At 39.5% G+C, this 22,876-nt stretch overlaps 1 protein-coding gene across 1 annotated transcript in view; it reads left to right on the top strand.

Annotated features, from left to right (window-relative positions):
• The first annotated feature begins 10,572 nt into the window (after positions 1-10,572).
• The window catches only part of LOC128021470 (muscle, skeletal receptor tyrosine protein kinase-like), a 31,029-nt gene continuing 18,725 nt past the window's right edge, over positions 10,573-22,876 (top strand). Inside the window, exons 1-4 of the mRNA XM_052608707.1 lie at positions 10,573-10,750; positions 20,240-20,366; positions 20,517-20,668; positions 20,954-21,081. Coding sequence (XP_052464667.1) covers positions 10,678-10,750; positions 20,240-20,366; positions 20,517-20,668; positions 20,954-21,081 — 480 coding nt within the window. The 5' untranslated portion in view covers positions 10,573-10,677. The remainder of the gene's footprint in view (positions 10,751-20,239; positions 20,367-20,516; positions 20,669-20,953; positions 21,082-22,876) is intronic.

Raw genomic sequence — 22,876 nt, 5'->3', positions numbered from 1 at the left:
AAAATGCATGTTTAATTATTTTTGACTGTTTTGTAATTAGTATTTTGCAGGACATATAACTAATTCAATGAAATGTCATTTGTGATTGAATGCTTTGAGAGGCAGTATTTGAAATAAATATTTAATCAAGTAGGCCATTTTATTCTCAGATGATACAATGTCTCTCTTCGACTGTGTTATACTGTCAACTATAGCCTATCCCAGTGTTTGGCTGGATGCAAATTAATCATATGACATCCTTAGTCTTAAAGGGATAGATCTGTAATACGAGCTGGGTGTGTAAATCAAACGCACGAGGAAAAATATTTCTCTAAAGAGTTATTTTAATGATCATGGGAGAAAAATGGCACATTGAACGCAAATCTTCAAACATTAGAATTTAACATCACATTAACATCGATAGTGGGATAAAAGAAACTGAAAAAACAGGGTTTTTAAACAAGGAAAGTAATGAGGGGAATGGAAACAGGTGGGGATTAATCAATTAACAAAACGAGGAACAGAACATGACCAAGTAGGGATAACACAAAACGAACAGAAAGTCCATGACTGTGACAAGTTCACCCTAAAAATTAAAATTCTGTAGTTAATTACCTTGTGTCGTTCCTCTCCTTTTTGACCTTTGTTCATCTTCAGAACATGGATGAAGATATTTCTGATGAAATCCGAGAGCTTTCAGTCCTCTACACTCAGCCATGCAACTTACACATTCAAAACCCAGAACGGAAAGCCTTCATTAAGGCAGTCCATGTCATGTGAATCCACAGGTTCAACCTACATTTTATGAAGAGGAGTGCTTAAAAAAAAAAAAAAAAAAAAAAAGTCAAGTTTTGCTAAATGTAACGACGCTGTCTCTGGCACTTCAAATGATTGCTTGTTGTTGTATTTTGTATTTTCAGATTTACAAATTACTTGTATTTTAATTAAATACATTTGACGAGCAGGTATTTGTAATTTGTAGCAAAATACGTTTTGACGTATTTGTGCCCATCTCTGTTTATCAATGCTTGTAAACGAATTAGATATGTGCTACATTATATTACAGTGCATTCTTTTTGCACATGCAGCTGCTAAAATGTACAAAGACAAAACAGTTGTGCAATCCAGAGTGGGTTCGTGATAGTTTGGGATGCCTTTTGAAATCTTCAGGCTTGCTAAACAGGAACGCCTGGGTCATGGTGTTGAGGCTCTTCTCTAACTTTACAACAGATGGCAGTGTGGCCTAAGTAACATGAAGATGCGTGAAAACGAAGGCACTGTGTAGGAGTGTTTGTGTTTCTAGAATTCAGTGACTCACATGTGGACAGGTAGACCTTCATAGATTTGGATTTTTGATTGGTATGTTTGGTGTCAGAATGAGGTGTGTAGCACTGAAACACTGTGTGCCTCACTCGTGGTGTATTGCAGAATATTCATTGGCCAATCACTGGCTGTAATATCTCAATGTCTGCCAAAACTCTGGGTGACACAGTTAGGGTTACGAACAGAACATCTGAGGAATCTCAGCTGTCTTCAGTTTCCCTAACTTTGCCCTTACAATAAACTTCATTTCATGATCCTCAGCTGCACAAGGATGTTTTCTATTCTTTCTTTCTTTTTTGTAAAACTGATAATAATCAGAAATATATCTCGAGCAGCAAATCAGAATATATGAATGATTTCTGAAGATCATGTGACACTGACGACTGGAGTAATGATGATGAAAATACAGCTGCACATCACAGGAATAATTTCCTTTTTACAATATATTCACATTGAAAATGGTTATTTCCCATTTTAATAATATCTTACAATATTACTGTTTTTCGATGTATTTTTGATTATGTAAATACAGATCATAAGAGACTTTGTTTATCTGATGTGTTTCATGGAAGCAAAGGAATCTGTCACAATTCTGCTTTCATTTGATTAGTGACTTCTAATTCAAATATTTGCAGTATCTAAATATCCCTTCTTCATCGTATGTTTTTTTGTTTTTTCAATTTGCAGAATCCTGAAAGATTTGATTTATTTTCACGTTTTAATGTTTAGTGGGGTCTCAGACTTTAGAATTTATAAATATAAATTCTATATTAGAGACATTCTTTATGAAAAAAAAAGAGTCTAATCTGTTGGACATAAACAATGAGAATAAACATTACTTGTGCCTCAAAAAAAAAAAAAAAAAAAAAAAATAATAATAATAATAATAATAAATAAAGGAAAAACAAATTCCCTACACTACCTTTTGTAATCTCATCACCAGCTGAATTAAGTCAGCATAGGTCTAAGACAGCGTAGTAAAATATAGATTCAATGTACTTTAGTGCATTCTCAGTTCTAACCCCACCAAAAACTGTCAAAACAAATGTTATTTCAGAAGTGATAATTAGATTTATCTTTATAACAGAGTCAGTCAGAGAGACAGAGTATAGCTTTATTGTTATTCCAGCTCTATAGAGTTAGTATACAGCAGAACCTGATTTTACCAAGTGAGACATGTTCCTGGGACAACATCGTTGTTGACCCTGGAACAACATTGTGATTAACCAATCAGATTTGAAGAACCAGTTTTTAGATTTTGTGAAGTTTACGCTTAAAATCAGTGTTTGGTGCTTGTACATCAGTGTCATTCATCTATCATTTCCTCTGATTTTAGGGATTACTCATGGTTAAGGTTAGGTTTAGGTGTAGGGATATGGTTAAGAATATATTTTTGGAGTAAAATGTTGTTCCAGGGTCAACAAAATATGTTGACCTAGGAACACTTCGAACTTGGCAAAATCAGGACGTGCTAGTATACAGTGAAACGAGACCGTGTTTCTTCAGGACCAAGGTGCTACATAGACAAAAAACACACAACACAGGACTGCAAAGAACTAAACTGGACATAATTAAATTATATTAAAAAAGGCTAAGTAAAGGTTAAATAAGAACTAAGAAGTCTACAAAAAAAAAAAAAAACAAAAAAAACGTAAAAAACTAACTGTAAACATTTTACACAGACTACACAGGACTACATAAAGTGCATGTGTGCATACTGAGAGAACAGTAGAGAAAGAACAAATGTGCAGAATTGTTTGTGTGGAGGTAGATAATAGATCGGGATGTGTGTGAGAGTGGTTCAGATCAGTCCAGTGTGTGAATGAGTTCTCAACCCCTCAGTCATCTAGTGCTGAGAGATGGCTTGGGGGAAGTAGTTGTGTCATAATCTGAGTGTGAGGGCCCGAATACTTCTGTACCAGATGGCAGGAGGGTGAAAAGTTTATGAAAGGGGTGTGTGGGGTCGCCTACAATGCTGATGGCTTTACGAGTACAGCATGTGGTGTAAATGTCTGAGATAGAGGGAAAAGGGACCCTGATGATCTTCTCAGCTGTCCTCACTAACCGCCGCAGGGTCTTGTGAACTGCAGAGGTGCACTTACCAAACCAGACAGTGAAACAACTGTTCAGGATGCTCTCAATAGTCCTTTTATTTTTAGAAAGTGGTGAGGATGGGTGGTGGGAGATGTGCTTTCGTAGGAAGTACAGACGCTGCTATGCTTTCCTTGCTACAGTGCTGGTGTTGAGAGACCAGGTAAGGCTCTCCGCTAGGTGAACACAAAGGAATTTGGTGTTCTTGATGATCATATTCAGGGACAGGTTATTGACTTTGCACCAGACTGTAAGTTGGTGCACCTCCTCTCTGTATGCTGACTCATCTCCGTTGCTGATGAGACATACAACAGTCGTGTCATCTGCGAATTTGATGATGTGTTTTTATCTGTGCATGGCTGCACAGTCTTGAGTCAGAAGAGTGAACAGCAGTGGACTGAGCACAGAGCCCTGGGGGGCCCCAGTGCTCAGTATAATCGTACTGGAGAGGTCTCTTTTGCCCCTTTCACACTGCACGTTGGACCCAGAAAATTGCAGGAACATTGTCGGGTCATTGTCAGGATTGATTGTGGGTCGGGGGCCTAGTAATATTGCCAGGTTCAGTCCCAGAACGAGCGCTGTGTGAACAAAAGCCAGAACTTATACCGTAAAGGGTGTGTCATATGATGAGGGACGTTATCACGCAACTTTTCTGTAACCTGTAATGAAGCAGAGATCAGATAGTTTCTCACTTTCCGCGCTGAACCTGAGATCGTTCGCTAGCTTAAGTGAAAGTTAACGTGCCTAGCATTTTCGAGTCGTATATTACACGTCACATCCTGATGTCACATTTCTTTACGGGACCTTTACGGGTTATGTGTGAATGTAGGCATAGATTCAGGGTAATCACTGGCAGTGTAAAAGTGCAAAATCTAGTGACCCGGGACACATTACCCGTGTATTTTCTAGAATTGCAGTGTGAAAGGGGCTTCAGAGTCCAGGATCGAAAAGGGGGGGTTCAGCCCCAGCAGTGTCTGCCTACCAATCAGATTCTGAGGAATGATCATGTTGAATGATGAACTAAAGTCTATGAACAACATTCTTACATAACTGTCTTTATTTTCTAGGTGGGTGAGAGCCAGATGGAGTGAGGTGGTGATGGTGTCATCAGTAGAGCGTTTGGGGTGGTACGCAAACTGAAGGGGGTCCAGTGAGGGGGACAGCAGAGACTTGATGTGCCTCATGACCAGCCTCTTAAAGCACTTAATGATGATGGGTGTGAGTGTGACAGGCCGATAGTCATTGAGGCAGGACATTTCGGCATAAGGATGATGGTAGAAGTCTTGAGACACGTAGGGACAATGGTGCTGAAGACATCTGCTAGCTGGTCTGCGCATCCACGGAGTACTCCCCCAGAATGTTGTCTAAACCAGTATCCTTGCGTGGGTTAACTCTCACATCATGGTGGTTCAGTGCATCTGGGAGGGAGGCATCATTGTCTCAGGCAGATGGTGTTTGCTTGTAGTCACCGATGGCCTGGATGCCCTGCCACATGTGCCGGGTTGTCTCCGCTGTCGCTGAAGTGAATGTTGATTCTCTGAGCGTGTGCACGTTTTGACTTTCTGATGGCTCGGAACAGTTTGGACCTCGCTATACTTAGAGCAGCTTTGTCACCTGTTCTGAAGGAAGAGTCGCGGGTCTTCAGCAGCGTTCATATGGTTTGAGTCTTACCTATCAGATAGGTCCTTCAAAGTATCTTGGAGAGGTGAGGTGTCCAAGTCACAACATCTAACTGCTGGGGTGCCTCAGGGCTCAGTTCTTGGACCACTTCTCTTCTCTGTCTACATGGCATCATTAGGTTCTGTCATTCAGAAACATGGCTTTTCATACCACTGCTATGCTGATGACACTCAACTGTCATTCCATCCTGGTGATCCGACGGTAGCAATTCGCATCTATGCTTGTCTAACAGACATTTCTTGCTGGATGATGGACCATAACCTTCAACTCAACATTGCCGAGACAGAACTGCTTGTGATTCCAGCAAAGCCATAGTTTCATCACAATTTCTCCATCCAGTTAGGCACATCAACCATAACTCCTTCAAAAACAGCTAGAAGCCTTGGAGTTATGATTGATGATCAGCTGACTTTCTCAGACCACATTGCTAAAATTTGCTTTATTCAACATCTATAAGATCAAGCCCTTTCAAGTTTATTTATTTGAATACCGCTTTTTACAATACAATTCGTTACAAACTTTACAGAAAATTATGTTTCTACAATATTTAGTAGTAGCTTATGGTGGTGACTGTCAGTTTGTGCACGTTTGACAGCCCTTTCTTTCAGAACATGCTGCACAACTCCTTGTTCAAGCTCTTGTTCTGTCCAGGCTGGACTATTGCAATGCCCTCTTGGCAGGTCTTCCTGCCAGTTCTATCAAACCTTTACAATTAATCCAGGACGCGGCAGCAAGATACATTTTTAATGAGCCCAAAATAATACACATCACACCTTTGTTTATCAATTTGCACTGGCTTCCAATAGCTGCTCGCATAAAAATCAAGGCATTGATGTTTGCCTACAAAACTACCACTGGCTCTGCAACCATTTACATAAATTTGTTACTTCAGACTTATGTGCCCTCTAGAAGCTTGCGTTCTGCAAGTGAACGTCGCTTGATTGTACCATCCCAAAGAAGCACAAAGTCACTTTTATGGACTTTTAAATAAATGTTCCCTCCTTGTGGAATGACCTCCCTAACTCAATCCGAGCAGCCTTAGCCATCTGCAAGAATCGGCTTAAAACCCATCTCTTCCATCTTTATTTGACCCTCTAACTTTAACACTCACTATTCTAATTCTATTCTTAAAAAAAAAAAAAAAAAAATCTAACTGCCTTTCTAATCTTTTTGTATTCTATTTTCTTTTCATTTATTATGCAATTTTGTGTGTGTGTGTGTGTGAAGACCTCTAACACTAGCTTGCTCTATTCTTTTTTATTTTATCTGTTTTCTTTTTATTTATTATATTATATAAAAGCCCTTGCTTCATGTAGTGTGTTAATCTAACTGAGACTTGTTATAGCACTTATATATCATTGCTCTTTGTTGTTTTTGATTGCTTCCACTGTCCTCATTTGTAAGTCGCTTTTGATATAAGCGTCTGCTAATGAATACATTTTAAATGTAATGTAAATGTTTATAGAGTCATCCGTTGTTGCAGCCTCCCTAAACATTTGCCCGTCAATCAGAATCAGAATGAGCTTTATTGCCAGGTATGTTTACACATACGAGGAATTTGTTTTCGTGACAGAAGCTCCGCAGTACAACAGAATGACAGCGACAGAACATAAAACACATAATAAAAGAATAAAAAATACAAATAAGTAGATAGTGAATGACAATATACAAATGACAATTGTAGGCAGGTATATTACAAAATGAAGTTATGTATTTACATATATATTGTGTGCAAAATTTAAGTGTATGCTAAGTATGTGTGTTAGATAAATAAAGTGTGTGTGTATATAAATATAAAGTGTAGTGTGTTCGCCGTTATTATCAGCTGTTCATAAGATGGATTGCCTGAGGGAAGAAACTGGTCCTGTGTCTGGTCGTTCTAGTGCTCAGAGCTCTGTAGCGTCGACCAGATGGCAACAGTTCAAAGAGGGTGTGTGCTGGATGTGAGGGGTCCAGAGTGATTTTGACAGCCCTTTTTCTCACTCTGGATAAGTACAGTTCTTGAATAGAAGGGAGGGTTGTACCAATGATTCGCTCAGCAGTCCGGACTACCCTCTGTAGTCTTCTGAGGTCAGATTTAGAAGCTGAGCTGAACCAGACAGTTACTGAAGTGCAGAGGATGGATTCAATGATGGTGGAGTAGAACTGTTTCAGCAGCTCCTGTGGCAGGTTAAACTTCCTCAGCTGGCGAAGGAAGTACAACCTCTGCTGGGCCTTTTTCACAATGGAGTCAATGTGAATGTCCCACTTCAGGTCCTGAGAGATGGTGGTTCCCAGGAACCTGAATGACTCCACTGCAGTCACAGGGCTGTTCATGATGGTGAGTGGGGGGAGTGCAGGGGGGTCTCTCCTGAAGTCCACGATCATCTCCACTGTTTTGAGCGTGTTAAGCTCCAGGTTGTTGAGACTGCACCAGACAGCCAGCTCTTTTACCTCCTGTCTGTAAGCAGACTCGTCACCGTCCTGAATGAGGCCGATGAGTGTGGTGTCATCTGCAAACTTCAGGAGCTTGACAGAGGGGTCCTTAGATGTGCAATCGTTGGTGTACAGGGAGAAGAGCAGTGGGGAGAGAACGCAGCCCTGGGGAGCTCCGGTGCTGATTGTACGGGTGCTGGATGTGTATTTTCCCAGCCTCACTAGCTGCTGCCTGTCTGTCAGGAAGCTGTTGATCCACTGACAGACGGAGGTGGGCACGGAGAGCTGATTTAGTTTGGGCAGGAGGAGGTTTGGGATGATCGTGTTGAAGGCCGAGCTGAAGTCCACAAACAGGATCCTCACATAAGTCCCCGGTCTGTCTAGGTGTTGCAGAACATAATGCAGTCCAATGTTTACTGCATCGTCCACAGACCTGTTTGCTCTGTAGGCAAACTGAAGAGGATCCAGCAAGTGTCCAGTGATGTCCTTCAGGTGGGCCAGCACCAGTTTTTCAAATGACTTCATGACTACAGACGTTAGAGCCACAGGCCTGTAGTCATTTAGTCCTGTAATTTTGGGTTTCTTAGGGATGGGGATGATGGTGGAACGTTTGAGGCATGAAGGGACTTCGCACAGCTCCAGCGATCTGTTGAAGATCTGTGTGAAGATGGGGGCCAGCTGGTCAGCACAGGATTTCAGACAGGCTGGTGTAACACAATCTGGGCCTGGTGCTTTTTTCCTTTTCTGCTTCCGGAAGACCTGGCGCACCGCATCCTCGCTGATCTGAATTGCAGGTGTGGGGGAGAGGGGGGATGCAGGAGGTGAGAATGGTGAGAGTGCTTGATTGGAGAGGTGTTCAGGATGGGTTGCAGAAGCTGTTAATGGTGTGAACGTTTGTTTGGAGGGGCATTCAGGGCTGGTTGCAGGAGTTGTGAAGGGTGTGAATGGTTGTGTGGGGAGGCGTTCAGGGCAGGTGATGGGTGTTCTTTCAAACCTGCAGTAAAACTCGTTCAGATCGTCTGCCAGTCGTTGATTCTCTACAGTGCTGGGGGGTGGTGTCTTGTAATTGGTGATCTTCTTTAGACTTTTCCACACTGATGCGGAGTCGTTGGAAGTGAACTGAGTCCTTATTTTTTCAGAATAATTCCTCTTTGCCACTTTGATCTCCTTTTCCAATGTGTATTTAGCCTGTTTATACAAGACATTGTCCCCCTTCACGTAAGCATCTGCTTTGGCCTGACGGAGCTGTCTGAGTTTTGCAGTGAACCACGGTTTGTCATTATTGTAAATTAGTTGAGTCTTTGTAGGAATACACATATCCTCACAGAAACTGATATATGATGTTACGGTCTCTGTGAGTTCATCCAGATCGGTGGCAGCAGCTTCAAAAACACTCCAATCAGTGAGGTCAAAACAAGATTGTAAATCCTGCTCTGCTTCATTAGTCCATCTTTTTACAGTCCTTGATACAGGTTTAGCTGATTTTAGTTTCTGCCTGTAGGACGGTATTAGATGAACCAGAAGGTGATCAGAACGTCCCAAAGCTGCTCGTGGAACAGAATGAAATGCATCCTTTATTGTGGTGTAACAGTGATCCAATATATTACTGTCTCTTGTGGGACAAGTAACATGCTGTCTGTATTTTGGCAGTTCACGGGACAGATTGGCTTTATTAAACTCCCCGAGAATGATTAAAACAGAGTCCGGGTGTTGTTGTTCTGTCTCTGTGATCTGATCAGCGAGTTTCTGTAAAGCTGAGCTCACATGCGCTTGAGGATGGATGAATGTGCTCAAAACAGTTCTGAACAGCAGAGATGGTGCCTGGTTGCCATGGTTTAACCTGCTTCAGAGCTGGTCTGTTGCGTCTGATGAGTGGTCTGTATGCTGGGATCATCATAACAGAGATGTGATTTTAGAAGCCGAGGTGGGACGCACTGGCAATGTTTGTGTGTTTGCTCCTCTCATTGCAAAGTCCAGATACTGATGGAATTTTTGGAGAACTGTCTTGAGATTCCTGTGACAATAAACAGTCCATCAGGTTGTGTATTCTGCAGTTCGCTAACATGCTCATATAGCTCACCGTGTGGCCCGTTAGCTTTAGCGTTAGCACTCACTAGGAGGAATGTACACGCTGACTATGAACACGGTCTTATGCATAATGAATATTCAGAATAAAATCTACTACTGCAATTAACCATACAAGGCAAAAGCACAGACGATGGGGACATAAACAGTCACTTTAGGAAATGTTACTCTCCAGCTTAAAATAAATCAGTACATACAGGCCAGTGAGCAACAGGTGGGTCATTCCATACAAAGGAGACTTGAATGCAAAGGCTGTGCGTGTCATGCTATTGCTATGAGTGAGGGAAGGCTGGCAAGCGTTTCTGAGTGATGTCTAACTCACATAGAGAAACACATAACTGACTTGAATCCCAAATCACAACATGAATCCTAATTGAGCTGTGTGAAAATATGCAAATACCACTGAAACAGGTTTAATAAATAATCATCGGTGAACATATACGTTTTACATTGAATGTTGCTACTGATATTAGCACAGGCAATGTGACAGGTGTTTATTTTTAAAAACTAAAAATAAATACATTTATAAAAAAGTTACATTTTCCACTCAAAAAATACTAGTAAATTTCACAGTTACAGAGAAAACAGCAAATAACACATTAAACATTACATGTTGAAGTAGAAATAGTATCCTCTTCTAAAACATACAATAATCAGTTTATTTGTTACTTTGAAAAATCTTTTTATAATTGTATTTATCCATTCATTTCACAGTGTACAATTCGCTTCATGGCGTGAATCATCATTTTCATGCTAAATCATGAGCTCTGAATTGTGGGAGTACATGTTCTGTGGAAATATACACACTGCTGATACTAAACAACACCCTTAACGTGTGCACATTGTGTTCCCTGCTATAAAAATGGCACTGTTGGTATTTTTTAGACACTTTCTGTGTATCGTCCCCTTCATCTCACTGTAAGCGAATCCAGCAGCTGGCCCTGTCTGTCTTGATCTGAGTGCACAGATCGCAGGGCCTGTCTGCAGCACACACACACACACACACACACACTACTATCTGCTGCGACTGCATCTCACAGCTATGACATGAAGCTGACCGATGGATTTTAAAGCTGATTCAAAGCAGAACATTCTGAGGTGAACATGAAGGTCCTCAGAAACATTCCACTGATAGTTTTTCTGGCGTATTTCCGCCTGAGTGAAGGGCTCCAGAGAGGTGAGTCGCGGCTTCTGACTGTGTTGTGCAAGTATTAGCCACATGGTGAACTGAGGATCATTAGGACAGTATTATTAATATTATTATTGCGGATCTGGTGAATTACAGTTTCACAGTGTGAATTCATCGAAAATGCTTTTTTTTTTTAATTAAAAATGGAAATAGAATAAAAGTGGTAATGCCATTTAACATTCTGAAATATATCTAGGTTAGTGACATGTATCTAAGGCCAGATTGTTGATTCCATTGAAGATGCTCTTTTGGAACATTCTCAAATCAAGCTGGATAACATGGATCATGAAGTTTTTCTAAAAATGGCAACTTCTTGTCATTAAGAAGTTGTAAAACTCAACTGCATCTTCACTCTAGTTGTAATATTGACAAAATAATGTGTCATAGAGTGTATTATTAATGTTATCATTCTTTATCGACAAGACATGAAGATGTGAATTATAAGTGTTTGATTTGGGGTATTATAAAACATGATGGGGATGTTGCTTTTTGCATAGTTCATTATACTTAATTTACAGAATCAAATTTGTTTAGCTTTTTATTCTGCTTAAAACACAACAACAACGACAAAATATATATATATATATATATATATTTTTTTTTACATTTCACTTTTAAAACTGGGAAAGGAGTGCTTTAGATGCACAAAGTATTTTAGCTAGGAAATGTATGTGCTAAAAACAGCTAACCACAAAGCAAAGCAAAACAAAACCAAGCAAAGCAAAGCCAAACAAAACCAACCAAAGCAAAGCAAAGCAAAGCAAAACAAAACCAAACAAAACCAAGCAAAGCAAAATAAAGCAAAGCAAAGCAAAATAAAACCAACCAAAGCAAAGCAAAGCAAAGCAAAGCAAAGCAAAACAAAACAAAACAAAACAAAACAAAACCAAACAAAACCAAGCAAAGCAAAGCAAAACAAAACCAAAAGAAAACAAGCAAAGCAAAACAAAACCAAGCAAAGCAAAGCAAAACCAAACAAAACCAAACAAAACCAAGCAAAGCAAAACAAAACAAAACAAAACAAAACATAACCAAACAAAACCAAGCAATGCAAAGCAAACCAAGCAAAGCACAACAAAGCAAAGCAAAACAAAATAAAAACATTTTATTTATTTGGGTAGGAAACCTAGTAATATGGTGTGGCTTAAAGAAGCAAAAGGGTCAAACACTTAAAATATATCCGGGGGAATATCTAATATTCTGTGGCTTATAATAAGTGGATGGGTTTTATCACATGTGGTTCACCTGGGTGAATTGAAGTCATTCAGGTGGAAACCAGTGGCTTGGTAAAAACAATAAAAACATTTCCACCTCTATTGAAAAACATACACTCCATTGTCACAATACATGGGTTAAGTTGTCACAATTGAACGTGCTATTAAACAGCTTATTATTAGGATTTTTAGAAAAGCAGGTGTGAAACAAATGACATAATTCAGCAAAATGTGAAATGCACATAAACATTAAGAAAGCGCTACATGAGATATCTGTTTTATTCATGGCAATAACGGATGAAGTGTCAAAAGTCTGTTGTGAAAGGAGCTGTTTCTGACATGTGCTGCTTTGTAATAATAGTATCAATGGTGACACATAATAAATACTTCATGTCATCATAGATTAAAGCAGAAGACATAAACTTCCAGGATGTTTCTTCCACAATATGCACACCATACCATGCTCAAATGCTAACCTATAATTTTCGAATCAGGTCAAATACATTTTATTTTCTCACATTTTCTTTGCACCCCACAGTTAATAATCATTTATTACAGTCTGGTTTTCTTTACTATTTGAGAAAAAACATTTGCATGAAGATAACATTTGTAGAATAATTGACAATGCTTTACAGTATCAGTCTCAGAATCGCTGACATATGGGTTTCGATTTGTGTCTTTATGATTTAAACTGAGGTCACGTCAAGCCCAAACTGTAATTTGTGACATATGACTTTTGGAGAACCGAAAAGCATAGCTTTGAGCCTCGTCTCAGTACCGTCCAACTGGAAATGCTTATGATGATTTTGGGAGCCTGCATAAGCTTACAAAGAGCTCCAGATTGAGAACATACACTGTATGCCAACAGTTTCTCCTGAGATACACTCCTGCAGTCACTAATCGACATCTTAATATAACGTGTGAGGTCGTTAGTACAGTACGCTAAAATCAATTGTTGTAACAAACTCAGCAATGCCTTGAAATGATTTATAGAAAATGCAAGAGGTTAAGATGGCAAATATTGATTTACAGTAGATTGTTTGAGTGGCGTGATACATAAGGTAACATCTTAGATACCCATGGAAGGCTTGAATATTTGGATAAAGGTATAATTCCAGATATTGAATCTGTATTTTTAATATAGCCAGAAACACAGTGGCGAACATGCGATATATAAGTAAACATATAACTGAAGTAGCCTGGAGTCATTTGTGCTCACAATTGCTTCAAACTTACCAAAAATAGCTATAAAGAACTTTATTCTGACTTTCTAAAGCAGTGGTTTTCCACTGCCAGATTGCACCTAGGGTTAAGAATCATAACAATTTTATGACATTTTTTTCAGTACTTCAAATATATTCAATAACTACAAACAACAAATCAGTGATATTTTTGTAAACATTCTGGTTCTATTTATAAACTCGTATATAAAAATCTGTTTTACTAAACATTATCATGAGCAATCTGTTAGCAACAATAATGATTTATGTCTCACAAAACTTAAACATAAATGCAAAATCTAACATTAAACTGCCATTTATAACGATATGTTCTTTGCCATAGTTCTGTATTTTGAATTCTCGATAGAAAATATAAATATATATTATTTTACATACACGTTATGCATCACTGGGTAACACATTTGCATAATTCCCATGACAGTGATGCATAATCAATCATTTCTTCCTCTTTACTAGTTACAGCACAAATTCACACCATTCTTTTATGTTCAAGTCCACCGATGCTAATCCACTTTTCCTGTCTTACAAAATGGCAGTTTCTGCATTATGATTGGTCACATCACCTGTCAATCAAACTCCTGGCGAAGGGTGAATTGCTAAATAAAGTAACTCTGCGTAGTTGGATACATAGTCTAAAAAAAGAAAAAAAAATGTTGTTGTTGGATTTCAAAATTTGCATCTAATCAAACTCTGTGATATTTTGGCCTAAATACATCTGTATCTTGACAGAAGTAAAGCAGAATGCCAACACTGACATGCTTCATCTTGAAAACTTATGACCCAGGTTACATTAATTATATGATACATTTGGGAGTGTTGCTACTCCATATCCAGTGTACATTTTGGATGCTGGAACAAAACCAGATGAAACTCACTCATAATAGGTTTTGCCAAAATGGTATGCGATCAGATGGTAAGGTATGAATTTGATATTGGCATACACACTACCTCAATCAAAATAATAGCATCAGTAGCTGTTTTACACATCATCGGGCTGTCTATGAGCTGTGGAACGCACTTTTTTGGGGGGCTTTTTCTATAAATAAAAAAATAAATACAGTGACCTCCAAACATATTTGGGCACTTGAGTCACACTTAAAAATGTCTAAATGTCATAGCATTAGATATCAAAGTGAATGCAATTAGCAAAACAAATGAATGTCACACTTTTCCAGATATTTGGACAAAAGAATACTTGTCCAACATCTTGTTTACATCAAATTAAAGAGTGTTACATAAAACTCTGAGCAGCATCGTAAGAGGAGTTATGGCTAACAGGCCAGGATGATGATGGCCTTGGAAACTGTTGCGAAGAACAGGTGATATATCCGTTGATTCACACTCTGGAAATTGGCAGGTAGAGTGCTAATGCATCCCCGTGAGTAAACACAGCCGACAGCAAATGAGGTTTGCTCAGTCATGCTCTAAATTAATGAGGCTCCAGCTTTACTGCTATTACTCATCTGCATACAAGACAGAGAAAAGACCTTAAAAAGACAAGAGCTTTGCATTCCCTCCTGAAAAAGCCTGGTTAGCAAGGCCCTTTTAGCCCCTGGTGAAAGATGATGTAACTATACCATCCAATCACCCCCCCCCCCCCAAAAAAAAAAAAAAAAATTGTATTATTTATATAAAAAATAAATTATTTAGATGGCAGTCAATGTTATTAATATTATTATTTTACACTTAAATATAATGTTAGTGACCTTGAAACAGTTCTGTTACGTGCATATGCTGTTTACTAATAATATTATTGAATTGTTTCGCATTGTTCATTGAATATTTTATTGAATTTTCATGAATGTAGAAAGTATTTTTAGGACCAGATGGTGTAGCTAGGATATATTCCAGCAGGGCTAATGTTAACCAGTAAAACCCAGAATTAAGCTGGTGAGGAGTGTTATTTTTTAACTAAAGCTATTTAACATTGTTTTTGTCAATTGAAAAAGCTCAAATAAAATAAAAAATATTAGATGAAAAGAGAGATGCTTACAGTTCTAAAAGGAGAAATTTGGAAAACCTTTTTTTTTTTTTTTGGAAAATTTGAGCGGGTTAACAAAACTAATATTTAAAGAAATATCTTAAACAATTCAAGTGTGATTGCAAAAGAAAGGAAAAGATGAGAACTTCCTGGAATTGGTGGGTCTTGACATAAGAGTGCCAGACTAAACAATTAAACTCCAGTTAAAATATTTATCACGAGACAGACAGACAGGGAGTTCAACAAATTGCAACTCAAATTTTATAGTGGATGTTTAATGCTGTTTGAATGATTCTTAACACAGTCATAATGTAACTTTAAGAGCAGACATTTCAGAACCATAAATGTGCATTATTCAGACACATACACATCAAGTTTGCTTGAAAAGTCTTTAGCAAATTAATAACAAAGGGCTGATCTTGCTGCTATTAAAATTAGACTAAATATTACATTGAATCTGTTCCAAAAACCTGAGCTGCCTCGTTGCATAAAAAGGCACCATGAAATGAAACAGGACCTTATAAATGACTACAGCACCCTAGATAGGCTGCTACTCCATATGGCATACAAATAGCACTACTCATGAAGAGACTTTGCACAAGTGTATCTGATATTAGCATGTTGCTAAGCTAACAACGCAGTACTCCAACACATATACAGTACATAGCATGCAAATGTTGATTTTGAAATTAGGTATCTTTGTAAGTATAAGGCTAATTAACTGATCACATTTATAATCAACATTGCTCCCAAAAGCCCTACTGAAGGATATGTTTACTGAGAAGCAGTTATAAGCCATAAAACGTCTTGATTACGTATGGTAACCCAGGAGGAGGCAATGGAGACGCCACGTTGGTGACCGACGCAAAATGGGATATCGCTTCGATAGAATTAAATGAGCCAATGCACATTGGCATGAAATTATTGCATCCAGCTGCCGCTGATCACAGCATGAGTATAAGAAGGTACCAGGTGCAATGCATACCAGGTTTTTACTGAGGAGCCGAGCTGGAGACCCTGCAGCTCAGCGGCGGTACAGCAACCATGGCGATGGGGCATGGCGTCTCCGTTCCCTCCTTTAGGGAACGAGAGTTACCATACGTAACCGAGACTTTCCCTTTCAGACGGTTACTCATGACGCCACGTCGGTGACCGATGCAAAATGGGATCTACCAAAGTGCCATGGGTGCTGCCCCTTCCAGTGCTCTGTGCGAGCCACCTGTGCCCCTATTAGGTGTAGGCTGGGGTTCGGAACAAGTAGTTCCACTCACCATTGTCAAAGCACTACTTCACTGGATGAGATTGGATAACACTGGGAAAACATATCCATTCTGCTTGGAACAGGGATGCTGCGGAAGCCCCATCCTTCCTGAAGGAGGTCTCGGGAGCAAATACACATATAGCATCCGTTTAGGTGTATATGGAGAAATTTGAGGTGATTAAAACCCTCTTGGGAAGGCAGAAGTCTGCAGGGGAAAGACAGGCTCTAAGGCTATACCGTGGACTATACACCTACAATTACCGCTTAGGTCTCAATATGGAACCCAGCCTCCCATGGTTCTCATGGATTCATCATGAAGGCCTGGCGCCGGACGTTCTGCCGCGTCCAGCTGCCTAGGCTGATGGAGGATCTCAACAGGGTCTACAGCGGGGATCCAGATCCTCAAATCTGGACCTCGAGATCCACTTTCCAGCAGAGTTTAGATCTAACCCTAATCAAACACACCTGAGCATGCTAAGCAATGCCAATCAATGTCTTTGGGATCATTAGAAAATCACAGGCAGGTGACTTTGATCAGGGTTGGAGCTAAACTCTGCAGTGCATTGGACCCCCAGGGTAAGATTTGAGAAAGGGGGGTCTACAGTATGGACACTCTGGAGCAGTTTAAGCAAGCCAACACTAACCGGGGCCTCTCAGTACCACTACCCGTTTGAGGTGAGAACACATGAGGATACCGGCTCTACACGAAGGCTATAGAACCTAGTGAACGTATTAGGGTCCGCCCAGCCCGCAGCTCTACAAATATCTGTCAGCGAGGTGCCACGAGTCAGCGCCCAGGAGGATGCAACACTTCTAGTTGAGTATGCTCACAACCTGAATGGGCAGGGCACACCCTGTGCCTTATAAGTCAGGGTCATGGCATCCACAATCCAGTGCGCCATCCTATGCTTAGAAACGGCACTCCCCTTCTGCCAGGTCTGAGGTCCTGAAGCTTTGTGTCTGGTCTACATAGCATCTCAATGCTCGAACGGCACAGAGCAAAGCCAGGGCTGGGTTTGCCTCCTCCAGGTGCAGCACTTGCAGGTTCACCACTTGGTCTTTGAAGGGTGTAGTGGGAACCTTGGGCACGTAGCCAGGCCGGAGCCTCAGGATTACCTGGGAGTCAGCCAGTGCAAGCAGGAGCAGAGTTTTCAATGAAAGAAACTTTAGCTCAACTGAATGCAAAGGTGCGAATGTGCCCTGCTGTAGTATTTATCCCAAGAGGGTATGAACGGGAGCCAGGAAGGATTTAACCTCCTGGCCCCTCTAAGGAACATGATGATAAAGTCATGCTTACCCAAAGACTTCCCATTCACGGGATCATGGTACACAGCAATAGCCTCAACCTGGATTTTGAGGGTGGAGGGAGACAGCCTTCGCTCCAGCCCTTGCTGCAGAAAGGAAAGCACGATCGCAAACGGCATCTTCGGGGGTCTTTTCTACAAGAAGAACACTACTCAACGAACAGGTTCTACTTTAAGGTGTAAGCGTGTCTCATAGACGGTGCTCTTGCTGAAGTGATGGTGTTCACCACCTCCTGGGGTAGGTCACCTAGAACCTCCACGCCCCGTCCAGGGACCAGACATGGAGTTTCCAAAGGTCTGGACGCGGGTTCCAAATGGTGCCCCATCTCTGAGTCAGTAGATCCTTCCTCAGAGGAATCAGCCAAGGAGGGGCTGTCATGAGGAGCACTGTCTGTGTGAGAAGGCTCAATGGGGGAAACGCATACTTCTGTAGGACCCCCTGCCAGCTGCATGCCAGGGTGTCCATGTCGAGAGGTGGACCCTCAGGGGATGAAGTCGCCATTCATGATGGTCCCCAAAGGGTGGTTCCCTGCGAGGTTTGCCACCACTGTAATCCTCAAACAACCCGCGCTACTGCCGGAAGTGCCGCCCGTCTGTCGGGCCCCAGATGAGGGGAATGGGACTCCGCCTCCCCTAAAGGTACCAGAGCCTGGTCCAATTTCCTGCAGTGAGAACATGACTCATCCACGAAAGCCACCTCAGCGTGCTAAACGCCCAGACACGTGAGTCAGCGATCATGTCCATCACCCGTTGCCAGGTAACAACCGCACCCAGAAACGCACGGGTGAAATGGGATCCTTATAAGGACGATCCATCGTCTTTATAAAGACGCACCGTTGAAGTTCTTTTGGAGAAATTAGCTCTTTAGGGAAATGCTCTTTCAGTGCTGAGGCACACAGGGGAATTGGCCACTTGCAACACGACAGGGGTAGTGCAGCCTGAAGAGTGCAATCCACTCGACACAGGAACGACTGCCGCTGAAGCGCCATCTCGCCAACACACGAAGCTTCCGAGAGCATGCTGAACTCGTAGTTCACAGCAGACACGGTTGAGCAGAACGATACTAACGCTTGGCTCCAAAGCGAAAAGCTGGTATGCATTGCACCTGCTGCCTTCTTATACTCACGCTGTGATCAGTGGCAGCTGAATGCAATAATTCCATGCCAATGTGCATTGGCTCGTTTAGTTTACACTCAAAGTAGATTGGTCTATCGAAGCGATATCCCATTTTGCGTCAGTCACCGACTGAAAGGGAACAATGTATTCTGGGATTGACTTTTCTATCTGCTTAAGATTTTGCTCATAAAAAAAAAAATAATAATAATAAGTTAGAAAATCGTATGCATAAGTGTATATATATATATGAATATGATTTCCTAACTTATTAATTTTTTTTTTTTTTATGTTCCAGTACTAAACATTCTTATATGATGATACATTTACTGGAAAAGCAAAATAAAAAGGGTTTAAAGTCTTGTTTTAATGAAAGAATGAATGCCATTTTTGTCATTCTACACATATTCAACACGATACAGCTAACAAAATTAAGAGAGTTTTTCCATGTCACACATAATAATAATAATTAATAAATAAATAAATAAATAAATAAATAAATAAATGTTTTATCTTAGGACACATACTTAAAAAACAAGGTATTACCACAATAAACAAAATAATAATTTTAATATAATAATTATATATATATATATATATATATATATATATATATATATATATATATATATATATATATATATATATATATATATATATATATATAAAATAAAATAAAAACGTGATTAAATAATAGAAAGCACATCACCAAACACATGGTATTAACATGATAAATAATAATAATAAAACAACATAGTTTTATCGTGGTAAGCACATCACCAAAAACAAGGACTTAACATGATAAACAGCTAGAAAACAAATAACAACAACAGCAACAACAAAACAATCAAACATGGTTTTATCATGTTAAGAACATTACCAAAAACATGTTATTAACATGACAAACATGCAAAAAACATGGTTTATCATGGTTCATGTTACCATGTGACCTTTTTTTTTTTTTTGAGTAATGAGACATAAAATCCAGTCTGGTCTCAGACATGGGAGGGATGTGTTTCTTATCAGCTGGATTTATTCATGGGATAACATCAGGCCAGTGTTGGCAGCACTGCATTCTAACAGTTATTTCCAAACATGTCCTCCCGCCATGACCCTCAGCTGTCTGCAGTGTGCCGAGCAGCACTCAGAATGTTAAATATTTTGTTGTGAAAAAGTAGTTTCACAACCATTACAATGTCTGATTTATAATTATTCAGGGTCAAATGCTAAACAGCATTCCTTGTAAGTCTATCTATATTACATAACACGATTACTGAACGGTGAATAAAAAATACCTCGTTGTAAATTAACATTTTTATTATGATCTGAGGATGAAAATATGTTTTTCCCCTCTCTATTTCAGGACCCAGAATCACAACACTGCTTGAGACAGTGGACACCTCTCTGGATCATAATGCTACTTTCATCTGTGAGGTTGATTCATACCCTCAAGCTGATATTACATGGACACGGAATAACTACCCAATACGGTTTGAACTTTCTACATTAACCTGATTCTTATATGTCATCCATGAAAAAAACCAAACCGCTTCACTTATGTAGTCAATAATGTCTCAGACTGCATTCAGGTTACCAGTATGGTTTGTGAAGTATGTTCAACATCTACTTTTTGAATGCAGGTATTACGATTCCAGGTACATTATACGAGAAAATGGCCAAATGCTGATCATTCCCAATGTAAAGGATTCAGACAATGGGGAATACTGTTGTACTGCTAGCAATGGGATTGGAGAACCTGCCAAGAGCTGTGGAGCTTTACAGCTGAAGATGAGTATGTTCACATATGTGCTCTTATAACGCACAGACAGTCACCAGGATATTATATCACAACTACTATGAGCATTGAGAATGCAGTCTGCGTTTTTGTTCATGCAACTTGATTGCTTTTCATTTTCAAAGTTTGAAAATTAATTTTCTGTTACATTTTTAACGCTTGATTTATTAATTATCCACATTTTTGGCAGAAGTGGCTAAGAAGTGTGAATTTGAACTTTATAATAGAATATCCAAATTAAAATACTATCAATCACTCTCTAATGAAGTGTTTTTTTTTCAGAGCCTCAAATCAGAAGACATCCTACTAACATGACGTCGATTGTGGAGTCTAAAGCAGTGTTGCAATGTTTAACGTCAGGATATCCCAAACCTGAAATATCCTGGATTAAAGGAGATGACCTGATGAAGGTAAATTGAACGTCTTGATTTATTCATTAAAGGGATACTCCACCCTAAAATGAAAATTTTGTCATGAATCACTTACCCCCATGTCGTTCCAAACCTGTAAAAGCTTCGTTCTTCCTCGGAACACAATTGAAGATTTTTTGGAAAAAAACCTGGAGGCTTGAGACTGTCCCATAGACTGCCAAGTAAATAATAAGGATGCACCGAATCCAGATTTTTGGGGTTCGGCCAAATACCGAATCCACTGTTTAAGATTTGGCCGAATCCGATACCGAATACCGAATCCTACTCGCATCCTTATTCCATTAACACAGTAAAACACATTAATGAAGTAATTCAATTCAATTCAATTCAAGTTTATTTGTATAGCGCTTTTTACAAAATAAATCGTTACAAAGCAACTTTACAGAAAATTATGTTTCTACAATATTTAGTAGTAGCTAGTAGTTTGTGCACATTTGACAGGATTTTAGAAAAAATAATAATAATAATACAAGACGTAGTCAGCTAGACGATGAACTATCAATATTATTAATTAAGTTATTATATGATTCAGTCACACATTTAGCAATAATTGTTAGTTCTGTTTGTTGATTCAAGGTTAGCATCATCTGGGGTCCTCTGAGGGTCAGCATCATCTCTTCTCAGGTGTTCTGGATCCAGACTGGAGCTTGTGTAAATCCTAGTTACCACGGGATGTAAATCCCGTGGCGAAACATAGAAACAAAATACAGACATCATTAGCATAGCGGCTGATCCAACAAAGTAAAATTAGTTTAACCCAAGCTAATGAATAAAAATGCAACTGTGAACAGATGCAACTACACTCACAATTAAAAAGATACATTATTTGAATGCTTGGCGAAAGAGATGTGTTTTTAATCTAGATTTAAACAGAGAGAGTGTGTCTGAACCCCGAACATTATCAGGAAGGCTATTCCAGAGTTTGGGAGCCAAATGTGAGAAAGCTCTACCTCCTTTAGTGGACTTTGCTATCCTAGGAACGACCAAAAGTCCAGCGTTTTGTGACCTTAGGGTGCGTGATGGGTTGTAACGTGGTAGAAGGCTAGTTAGGTACGCTGGAGCTAAACCCTTTAGGGCCTTATAGGTAAGTAATGATAATTTGTAACTGATACGGAACTTAATAGGTAGCCAGTGCAGAGACTGTAAAATTGGGGTAATATGATCATATTTTCTTGACCTCGTTAGGACTCTAGCTGCTGCATTTTGGACTACCTGTAGCTTGTTTATTGAAGAAGCAGGACAACCACCTAGAAGTGCATTACAATAGTCCAGTCTAGAGGTCATGAATGCATGAACTAGCTTTTCTGCATCAGAAACAGATAACATGTTTCGTAGCTTGGCAATGTTTCTAAGATGGAAGAATGCAGTTTTTGTAACATTGGAAATATGATTTTCAAAAGACAAATTGCTGTCTAATATAACACCCAGATTTCTGACTGTAGAGGAAGTAACAGTACATCCGTCTAGTTGCAGATTGTAATCTACAAAATTCTGTGTAGTGTTTTTTGGTCCAATAATTAGTATCTCTGTCTTATCCGAATTTAATTGGAGAAAATTGTGTGTCATCCAATCTTTTACATTTTTAACACACTCTGTTAGCTTAGATAATTGGGAAGTTTCATCTGGTCTCGTTGAGATATATAGCTGAGTATCATCAGCATAACAGTGGAAGCTAATTCCGTATTTTCTAATAATATTACCAAGGGGCAACATATATATTGAAAATAGAAGGGGACCTAGGACGGATCCTTGTGGCACTCCATATTTTACTGAT

This window comes from Carassius gibelio, chromosome A10 (genome assembly GCF_023724105.1).
Source record: "Carassius gibelio isolate Cgi1373 ecotype wild population from Czech Republic chromosome A10, carGib1.2-hapl.c, whole genome shotgun sequence".
Taxonomy (NCBI): Eukaryota; Metazoa; Chordata; class Actinopteri; order Cypriniformes; family Cyprinidae; genus Carassius; species Carassius gibelio.
The sequence above is the reverse complement of the archived record's forward strand: the minus strand, read 5'-3'. Positions and strand labels throughout refer to the sequence as shown.